The 10,506-nt window shown below is 49.7% G+C and overlaps 1 protein-coding gene across 2 annotated transcripts; it reads left to right on the forward strand.

Annotated features, from left to right (window-relative positions):
- The first annotated feature begins 45 nt into the window (after positions 1 to 45).
- PDRG1 (p53 and DNA damage regulated 1) lies at positions 46 to 9,843 on the forward strand. Of its 2 annotated transcripts, none has more exons than XM_036321879.1 (5): positions 46 to 221; positions 2,331 to 2,406; positions 3,400 to 3,471; positions 5,742 to 5,822; positions 6,408 to 9,843. In XM_036321879.1, the coding sequence occupies exons 1-5, from the start codon at positions 135 to 137 to the stop codon at positions 6,488 to 6,490; spliced, it is 399 nt and encodes a 132-aa protein (XP_036177772.1). In that variant the 5' UTR covers positions 46 to 134; the 3' UTR covers positions 6,491 to 9,843. The 2 variants fall into 2 exon arrangements, with proteins under 2 accessions (XP_036177772.1, XP_036177771.1); XM_036321878.1 differs by having other exon boundaries at positions 50 to 221; positions 3,397 to 3,471.
- Positions 9,844 to 10,506: the final 663 nt, after the last annotated feature.

The raw sequence follows: 10,506 nt of genomic DNA on the forward strand, positions 1-10,506 counted from the left end.
CGCGCGCGCCGCCGGGCCTCTTCCCATTGAGCATGCGCGCCGGAAGCCCTGTGAGAGCGGCGCGTGCGCAGAAGGGGCCGCAGCGGAGCCAGAGCGGGCCTGGAGCCGGAGCGGGGTTGGAGCAGGCGGGCACCATGCTGTCACCCGAGGCGGAGCGGGTGCTGCGGTACCTGGTGGAAGTGGAGGAGCTCGCCGAGGCGGTGCTGGCGGACAAGCGGCAGGTAGGAGGCGCGTCCGCCGCGCAGGGGCCCGGGCTCAGCGGTTGGGCCTGGTGGCGATCGCCGTGGGGAAGTGCGCGGGGTCCGGAATCTGGCCCCGGCACCGGCTGGCAGTGAGTTTACCGGGACCGGTGGTCTAAGGGCTGTGGTGACAGACGTGGCAGATGGAGGTGATGTGGGCACCGCGCCGCAGCCATTTATGCAGACCTACGTGTTAGGGGAGCGCCCGCCCTGTGCCAGCCGTCCTCTCTCCATCCTTTCTTTGCCCTTTGCTGTGCCCTCCAGTTTCCGAACCATCACCCCTTTGGGCAGTTTACCTAGATCCCTTTTCCAAAAGGCAGTTCTGGGCTCCCTCATTGGCCTGGGCACCGTCCCCGTCGAGGCCCTGGGGGGGAGAAGAGGAACAGCAGGCGGTCTGCGTGTCTGTGATTGCGCAGGGCTGGGCCGTGGGAGGAACGTGGACCCCGGGCGTGGCGGGCCGCGTAGACCTGAACAGGGAGCTCGGCTCTGGTTCGAATGGAAGTGCCAAGTGGTTGAAGGGAGTTGCGGAGGGTGGGGAGGAGGGGAGCAAAGGATGAGGTACTGGATTAAGGTTTTAAAAGCATCCCTCTGGCTTCTCTGTGGAGCACAGTAAATACAGCAGCGGTTCTCAACCTGTGGGTCGCGACCCCTTTGGGGGTCGAATGACCCTTTCACAGGGGTCGCCTAAGACCATCGGAAAACACATATATAATTACATATTGTTTTTGTGATTAATCACTATGCTTTAATTATGTTCAATTTGTAACAATGAAAATACATCCTGCATATCAGATATTTACATTCCGATTCATAACAGTAACAAAATTACAGTTATGAAGTAGCAACGAAAATAATTTTATGGTTGGGGGTCACCACCACATGAGGAACTGTATTAAAGGGTCCCGGCATTAGGAAGGTTGAGAACCACTGAAATACAGGAAGGCAAGGGGCCATTGGACCAGGGTGGTGGTGGTGGAGACAGCAGATAGGGCAGTAATATATTTTGGAGATGGGCATGGTTTTGTTTTTCTTTAGAATTGTATATTTATTTTGACAAATTTCGGACAGTGGCAGTAAAGATTTTGTTCTACTAAAATCAATACAACCTCATCACTTTTCAATTGGTAAAAGTCAAGCGTTTTAAGAAAATGGCACAATAAAAACTAGCAGTGGACCAGCCTCGATGTGGCCTCCTCTTTACCACCTTTGTTGTAAGGGTTTTCTCTTCCAGTTTAGGGTCCTGGGAGAATGTCAGCGTAGCTTCCCCTTAATCCACTGCCATCCGGTTATTAGGTCTTGATGATGGTTACATAGGGGTCAGGGAGTAGGAGACAAGGATGATTCGTGACTCCCCATCTTCAGTTGGGATGATTGTTTGGAGGTTGGGTGGGTATTTACTGAGAAGGGGAAGACCTGGGGAAGAGCCTATTAATCAGGGCATCAGTGTGCTGAGTGATGATGATAATAGCAGGTTGTGAGTACTCACCAGGTGCAGGCACTGTGCTGACAATACATCGCGTTCCTGGCTCAGTAACCTGTGAGGAAGGTGAAGTCGCACAGTTACCAGCGTGCAGCAGGGTTCAAACCTGGGTGTTCTGGCCCCAGAGCCAGTGCTCTAAAGCCGTATATGGTACTCCCTCCTCACTCTGTAGTAGCTGTTGTGTTGTTACCACCATTTCAGGGCCCCCCTTCTGTTCCAGTCTCGTATTGTTGGGCTTCTCATGATATGAGGTCAGAATCAGCTGGAGGGGCTTGCCCCGGGAGAGGTTTCCATTCCTCATGATCCTAAAATGCCCTAAAGCTGAGAACTAGCGCTCTGGTGGAGAAAAAAGAATTATCTGTTTAGTCAGCATTTCCCCAGCACCTTCTCTTGGGGGAAAACATCTGCACCAACACGGTCTTTAAAAGGACCTGGGAGCTGAGTGGGGGAAGTGCATTCACACACCCGCCTGTCTTGGACAGGACCCTGGGAGTAGTCCAGGAATGATGCCTTGTTGTCTCTGTTGGGTGTTCATAGAGAGGTGGGTCTGTTGGAGCTGACAAGCTGGGGTGAGCAGTCGCTGAGCTCCCTCCTGCCTCTGTGCTTTTCAGATTGTGGACCTAGACGCCAAGAGGAATCAGAACCGAGAGGGCCTGAGGGCCCTGCAGAAAGAGCTCAGCCTCTCTGGTAAGTCACGACTCCTCCCTCCAGCCCAGGAGGCCTGTGCCATTTTCCGTCGAAGGCCTTTGCCTTGTCCCTAACAGAGCAGGCAGGAGGCTACAGGAGGCGACACACCCATGGAGATGGGGGAGGAAATTTCTCAGGTCTCACAGACTGTGGCTCGGGGTTTCAGCTGCTCAACTCCATGACAGGCCATCAGGTGCTGGCTTCGCAATGTTGGCACTGGGAAGTACAGGGAGGGGGGATAAATCAGTACAAATGAGCAGAACAACAGAAATACCTAATTGGAAATTGTGAGAAAGCTGAAGATGGGACTGGAGGTGGGATAGGTGTTGGAGGATAGGATGGGGGCTCTTAGAGGCCAAGTGGTTGTTGTGACACAATAAGCGAGGGGAAGGGCATGTGATGAAGCTGGAAAGATGGACAGAGGCTAGGCCATCATGAAGGGAAGAAGTTTGAATTTTATTTAAAGTGCATTGGAAGGTCTAAAACCATTGCTTTTCATCTGACCAGAGTAAAATCCAGAGTCCTGCAAGACCCCATGTAATCAAGACCCCCTACACTCTTCCAGCATCATCTCTATCCCCCCTCCCTCTCTGACTCAGTCCTTACTGGTCTCCTCGCTGTTTCTAACACCCCAAGCACATGACTGATTTTTTTTGCTGCAGGGCTCACACCCTCACTTTCTTCAAGTCTCTGTCCAGATGTCACATAATCAGCGAGGCCTTTTCAGACCACCAGGTCCAACAAGTCTCTCCCCTGCTCTGGCATTCCCCACCCCCTCACCCTGCTTTATTTTTCTCTGCAGCGCTTAGACCTGCTCGGACCTGACAAATGATAGCTTTGCCTGTTTATTTCCCTTCCTCCACTATAACTTGAGCTCTATGAGTGCAGGATCTTTGTATTGTTCTGCTGTGTTTTCAACATCTAAAATAATGCCTAGTGGATAGTAGGTGCTCAGAATATTTGTTGAAGGAATTACCATTTCCATTTCAGAAGATGTGATGGTTTGCTTTGGGAACATGTTTATCAAGATGCCTCACCCTCAGACGAAGGAAATGATTGAGAAAGGTAAGGCCTCCTGGGCATGAGTCAGGGAAACAGCTGCCTCCCCTTGGGGGGGGGGGGTGTGTGCATCTCTGTAGCCCCTTTTTTCTTTTGAAGTTGAGAGAAAACAGTATGTGTGCCGAGTATAATGCTTTATCTGTGGAACAAGTTGGACCACAAAGAACAGAAAATTCAACAAATTGAGGCTTAAAAAATTTGGTTCTGTTTTTCTCATGTAAGAAGTTATCTGGAGTCAGCCATCCAGGACTGGCATTGCCACTCAGCAGGGTCACCTTAGCATATTCTCATGGTGGTTGTGTCATCATTGCAGGGCTCATGTCCACGTGCCAGGCTGGAGGAAAGGCAAAGGGCTTTCTCCTTATATGGCAGGGGTGGGGAACATCTGGCCCGTAGGCTGTATAAGGCCCAAGAAATCATTTGGTCTGGCCCTGCCAAAGCATTAGGGGAGACCAAATATAGTAGGCTAATGTTTAAGTTGATAATTTTGTTCTAGTGCAAGAATGATGTTATAAATATCCAAAAGGCCCTTGGCAGAAAAACGGTTTCCCACCCCTGATATGGCCTTGCCTTCTGTTTTGGAAATTAGGCTGTCCTCCTCAGGGCCTTCTGCTGACATCTGTATGACCAGAACTAAGTTTCATGGCCCCCACAGATACAAGGGAGCCTGGCATAGTGAACTTTTATTTTTCACATCCCCTACAAGAGAGACTGTGTTGAAAATGGGGGTTTGGGGAGAGTGAACCTTAGGGTCAGCAACTAAATAGATGTTTCTCAAACATGGATGACTACAATTTCCAAAGCTCTTTGGAGATGCATCATAAAGGTAAAAAGTCAGGTTGCAAATGCATCCTTGGCTGGGAAAAGGGCAGGTTACATATATTTCCTCTTTTCTACCCTTGAAAATGTATAGGTTAAGAGGACCAGCAAGGTTGCCTCTGTCTCTGAAGACAGGGTGCCTCTATCCCTGTTGAAATAAAAATTCTAGCAAAGGATTAGCTTGGAATATAAGTTTCTGGTTGTCCTGTGAAAAACCATACACATTATGGTTATCAAATTGAGTTGTCATTGCACTCGGTGGTAGGCTGGAGGATGCTTTCAGAGGGGGTTGCTTGCTTGGGTTCAGGATCTGATCTTCAGCTGTCTTGTCCCATAAATGTGGTCATGTTACTATACCTAGAGGGGTTCTGGGACATCATTATCTATAGTTCTCGGTGATTGACACAGGCTGAACAAGCTTGTAAGAGTAGGGTTACTCATTTACATTGAGCAACCCATTTTATTTTTTATTTTTAATATGTTTTTACTGATTTTTTTTTTTTATAGAGAGAGGCAGGGAGAGGGAATAGAGTGAGAGAAACATCATCTCTTGGCTGCCTCCTGCACCACCCCCACTGGGGACTGACCCCACAACCCGGGAATCTTAAGGAATTGAACCTCTTAATTCCTGGGTTGACTCCCACCCACTGAGCTACACCAGTCGGGCGAGCAACCCATTTTAAAAGATTGAGTAGAACCATTGCCCAGACCAGAGGCCCAGCTCATCAGAAAGAATGGAAGTCTGTGGGGAAGACAAACTCGAATGTTCCCATGAGCAGGTGAAAACAGAGCAGGCGGAGAGGACTGAGTGAAGCCAGATGTATCATCTCCAGTTGAGCTTAGTGGCTTCCATTCTCATAGTGCAGTTTGCTTTCAGGCGCAGCCTGTTAAGGGGAGATAACCTTTTCTATCCACCGAGGATAAGTAGGTTAAGCTTGAGCATTCAGCTTGCCCGTTGATAGTTAGGTTGTTTAGGTCACATGTTACCACAATCATGCTTTTCTAAAAACCCCTTAATGGACTTGGGTTTATAAAATCCCTTAGCCACCCATTTTCCAGTCATCGTAGGGTAGGTCTGCTATAGGTTCTCCATTTTATTTTTTCAGTTGAATTTTCTCTAATTTCACTGTGGAAGGGTGACCTTAAATCCTGATGTTGCCTTCCCTATGCACCAATTAGCCCAAGGTATTGGCATAGTGAAAACAGGCCAGGAGATTGAGAGTCAGGGGTCTGGTCTGCTCAGCCCGATCCCGGGCTCACTCAGTGGTTGTGGGCAGGTCACGTTGCTTCTCTAGCCTTTGGTTCCTTCCTCAATTAGTTTCTGAAGTCTCCTTTTCCTTCTGGAATGCTAAGAGCCCTTGCTCTCAAAGGGGCTAGGGAGAGGCTGGCACGCCCGATGCTTTTGGTCATTCTGTCTGTAGTATAACCTCATTCTATTTGCCCATCTCATTTTTCAGATCAGGATCATCTGGATAAAGAAATAGAGAGACTCCGGAAAGAACTTAAAGTGAAGGTCAATCGCCTCTTTGAGGCCCAAGGTATTAGCCTGAGAGGTGGGGAAGGGGGGAAGAAACCAGGAGGGGACAAAACCATCAACATGGACTTAAAGGATTGGGAAGCCCCTCCCAGGAGGGCAATGACCTGGACAGCATGTGAGTGGCACTGAAGCTGGGGGCAGCGGGCAGTGGCTGTCTCTAGCCATCCCGAGAAAGAATGGACAAGGAAGTTTGTGGGGTCTTCTATCACAAATTCTTTCCAAGTTCGGGAATGGCCTGAGCTATCTTACATTTTATACCAGGGCATGGTGTGGGGACCAGCACAGCTCTGACTCAGAAGCTAAATTCCTAGGTAAACCTTACCACCCAGATCTGCCATAGGTATGGCAGAAATGTGGAGGTTTCTGGCCAGCAGAGTCGTAATTCTGCAGGTTCTTGAGACTCAGTAGTGGGTGTCAGTGTTCATTGTTCAGTATATGGTAGATTTGAGGCCCTTCCCTGTCAGACCTCACAGCCAGGTGTCTGGCAGTATGAATGCAGTGTGAGCTTTCCCAGGCCTGACTCCGGGGCCAGGAGGTTGGACAACAGGAGGCCTGAACGCACTGATGGATTGTCTTCTCTCCTTAGGCAAACGGGAGCTGAAGGGTTTTAACCTGACCCCCCTCAACCAGGATGAACTTAAAGCTCTCAAGGTCATCTTGAAAGGATGAAATTCAAGAACCAAGATAAGGGGCCTGAAACCAGCATTCCCCTGGGATCATGTAGGACCCAGAACTCTCCAGCTTTGAAACCTGCAAGGACAGGATCTACCCTGCAAGGGCACAGGCATCAGCATCCTGGCCATGGCTCCTGTTTGCAGCCTCTCTATCTGTAGCGCTTGACTGCTCTGTGAAAGCGAAGGGAACCCTCAGCCTGCCAGTGCCTGTGGGCCTGACCAGTGGGCTGAATGGACACAAGACCCATTGATAGGCCTAGCAGCCACAGTGGGTGGGCGGGGGCAGCGCCTGTGGGGGTATGAGAATGACTGCAACAGACACTTCTCAACAGTGGCCTGCTGTTTAAATGGGCCCTGGGCAGGGAAGAAGGGGAAGAGTGGGAGCTTCATTCCAGCATTCCTCTCAGAAAGGGAGACATTTAAAGCAGCATGTGTAACAGAATTGGAATACAGCAGGAAGCTCGCAGGTGGTTTCTGAATGAAGGACAGGGTCTTGGTGCTTCGTGGTTCACCACAACTATCTGTGGAGCAGACATACCATTTCTCCCCACTCGCTCCATTTCGGCCCATTTTTCCTGCTTGCTCCCAGATGGAGCCCAGCATAGGTGCTGCTTATCACCCCCCACAGCCGCTCTTTCGTCAGGAAGGCCTCGCAGAGTCCTGCACCAGAGATGGGTGAGGGGGACTGCCTCTTCACGTGCTTCATGCGTTCAGGATGCGCCTCCGAAAGCAGGGCCAGGGCCAGCGCTGCTCTCCGAGTGCCCTTATCGTCAGTGGTCTCGGGTCTTAATGGCAATGTGCTGTGAGGGCAACACGGTATCTTCCTGTTCACTGAGGCTTCAGTAAAGGCACCTAATGAATGGATAGCTGCTGCTGTTCTTTACCTCATTTGGTCCTTAATTGAAGGCATACCACCCCCTTAGGATACACCCATGAAGGGCAGTGGTTCCTCCTTGAATGATAGGCTCCGACAGGCACACTGCCGTGCCCCCTGCTCCACTCAGCTGCTGCCGATAGTTTCATTGGAACATAGGCTGCTATGTCCAGATCTTATGTTTTCTTCAAGAGGAACTAGCAATTTGGATTTTTAAGTTGAATTTTCTGTCCTTTAAATATTGCTGACTAATTCAGAAAAATGTTTAAAATTTGGTGTTGGCCAAACAAAATAAGTCAAATTTGGCTCAGAAGTGCGATGTTGCATCCTTCTGAGTTTTTTTTAGTAGAAATTTGTGTGTGTTTTCCATACTGGCTCAAAGAGTAGGGGGATGGAGTTGGAAACTAAATGGAAATAAACTAAATGTCCACAGTAGATTAAAGGAATTGATGGCTCCAGGTAGTGGGATACTACACAGCTGTTACCAAGAATAAGGAAGTTTTGAGCACTGATTTGGAACAAGCTCCAAGGTTAAGTGAGAAAAGCGAGGGGGCAGGACAGGCGTCTGGTGAGCTGGTGATTTGTATGCAATCACCAATTATTTGGTTCCCTCAAAACAAACTGCATATTTGAGGTGGAAGGGAAGAACGTGTTGCTGTTATATTGCATATTTTTAAATATAAATTTAAAAAGTAGGGAGTAGCAGCATTCACTTTGCTAGACACTATCTGGTAGGACTGCCTTGCTCACAATTTCCTCTAAACATTGCCCCTACCTGTCTGGCAAAGTAGATGCTAGGACAAAAAAAGAGCCAATTGGATCCTACTGGAAAGGTAGAACCCATGCCTGGGGCTGTCTGGGCTCTCCTCAGTCACAGGGATGAAGGTGGAGGCCCAGAGTGGCTGGTTTCTGGCCTTCCCAAAGCTAACTGGTTCATTTCTTGGACTTGACAGTATTCACTTCCAAAAGCCCTTCCCATCCCTGGGCAGTCACATTCTGTTATTTGTAGCTAAAAGAACTGTCCTGAAGCAGGAAGAGTGGTAGAGGGAGCTGCCGGGGATCCCCTAATAGGTCCCCCATGCAGCTGTTAGCTCACCAGCCCACTTGTAATTCCTATGAAACTAAGAGGAGGCGTAGGAATGTGGGAATGCTATCTCCTTGCCTGCCGGCACAAGGCTTTCTAGTTTAAAAAGCTCAGCTCCCAACCTCAAGTAGGAAGGCCCAGAGAGGCACCTGTCGCCCAGATGACTCAGCTAAGTGCCCCTTTGCAGAGACCCTGACTAAGCAGCTCTGCCTTCCTGACCCATGTCCATCTGAGCAATGGGGACGCTTTGGCCTGCTGGCTTTCACAGAGTCAGGGGAGTGCCATGGGTTCCCCTGACATGAAAGGTCAGGGAATTGTAAGGAGGAGGAGATGTGCGGGGTCCAGTCCTCCAGACTCCCAATAAACACAATCTGTAATTGCTTGCTTTGCGAACATAGCTTAAGACAAGTTCCCTAGCCCATGAATCCTTTGCTCTTGGAGGACTCTGACAACCCTAACCTCCTGGGAGACATCAAAGAGTGAAGCCAGGAGGACACCGCTGCAGCCCACGGCATTCCCTGAGCCAAGCCTGGTGCCCAGTAACTTCGAGTAAGGCCTGTGCTCATTTATTAGATGTGACCTCTCTGGAGAGCCGAATTTGCTGAGTTTTTACTCTTTGGGCCTATTGGCTAAGCCAATCTGTCAAGGTTAAAACCCATCCAGTCCAGAGGATTGGCTGTCTCCTGGTGCAAAGATGCCCAGGGGTCGATGGGGGAATCCAGGAGACCCGGCCCAAGCAGCAAGCAGCAGCTGTGGCCATCCAGAGGGAGGGAGGCATGTGCTCTGAGGTGCTGCTGTGCTGGCAATGGAGTGGGGAGAGGACTGGATGGCATGGCACCTCCCGGGGACGCTTGCCTCTCAGCGGCTGGGTATCAGCCGGAAGCTTTCTTCTGGCCTTGAAGGGAGCGGAACAGCTGCCTCAGCTGTTTTTTTCGATCATTGATGCAACCTGGAAGGGAAGTGGAGTGTTGGCTGGGAGGTCCTGTCCGTAGGAAAAGGGGTTGGGGAGTGGAGCGGCCTGTGCTTCTGCCACCTGTTGGGAGGAGGAGACAGCAGCCATGCAGCTATGGATGGCTTATGGTTCGCATCCTCAACTGCTGTGGCCCTCAAGCAGGTAATTTTCCTCTTCATGCGTCAGTTTTCTCACCTGGAAACCAAATACTTGCTTTATGGGATGAGTGTAAGGATCATCAAAGGAAGGTAACATTCACTGGGGACTTACCTCAGGGGCTGCTTCAGGTGCTGAATGTGAATTAACTTGTTGAGATCTCACCAGAATGATGTGTAGAAGAAAAAAACTGAGGTTCAGACATGCCAAGTTATTTGCTCCAAATCACACAATAAATAGCAGGTCTGGGTTTTGAACCCAGGCTAGAGGTCAAGTTCTTAACCACTAACTCACATTGCTTTCCTTCTGGTTTCACTCAGCGAAAATGCATTAAAGCTAGCACAGAGCCTAGCACCTAATAGGTTAAATGCTAGCTTTCTTTCCTTACCCAACCCCATGTGTCACACACAGTTGGCTAAGGGACAAGTATTTCCACAGAGTAGCCCCTACTCTCATGTGTGTCCCAGGTAGTCCGTGCTGAGAGGCCACCATGAACATTGGCGACACCGCCTCTCCTGGCACATTCACGGTGTTACCACTTCCTGTTTGCTCTCAGAGCTGGTCCTTGAAGCAATTCCATGGTCACTGAATCTTGTGCCAGGCATATTGATGGCACTCACAAATACTGGTTGAATGATGAGTCCACATGGCCACAACTACTGACCTGGAGGAGACACCCATCTTTCTTAGCACCCCAAAACGCCATTCCTAACACCTAGGTGCTCACTGGTCGTCAAGGCTTCAAAGCTAAGAGCCCACTATATACACCCCCAGGGCTCCATGGAACCTCAGCTTTAACTGCAAGGGCTCATTCATAACTCCCAAATATTTGTGTCCAATGCAAATCTCTTCTTGGAGTTCTAGACTCATCTCTGAGTCATCTGCTCATGTTTTCACCAGGAGATCCCTCAACATATCCATAATGCACTTCACCAATCCTCTTCC

This window comes from Myotis myotis, unplaced genomic scaffold (genome assembly GCF_014108235.1).
Source record: "Myotis myotis isolate mMyoMyo1 unplaced genomic scaffold, mMyoMyo1.p scaffold_m19_p_9, whole genome shotgun sequence".
Classification (NCBI taxonomy): Eukaryota; Metazoa; Chordata; class Mammalia; order Chiroptera; family Vespertilionidae; genus Myotis; species Myotis myotis.

Coding starts and splice junctions, on each gene's coding strand:
- PDRG1 (XM_036321878.1), top strand. CDS start 135: ATGCTGTCACCCGAGGCGGAGCGGGTGCTGCGGTACCTGGTGGAAGTG. Junction 222..2,330: donor TGCTGGCGGACAAGCGGCAG/GTAGGAGGCGCG, acceptor TGTGCTTTTCAG/ATTGTGGACCTAGACGCCAA. Junction 2,407..3,396: donor GAAAGAGCTCAGCCTCTCTG/GTAAGTCACGAC, acceptor TTTCCATTTCAG/AAGATGTGATGGTTTGCTTT.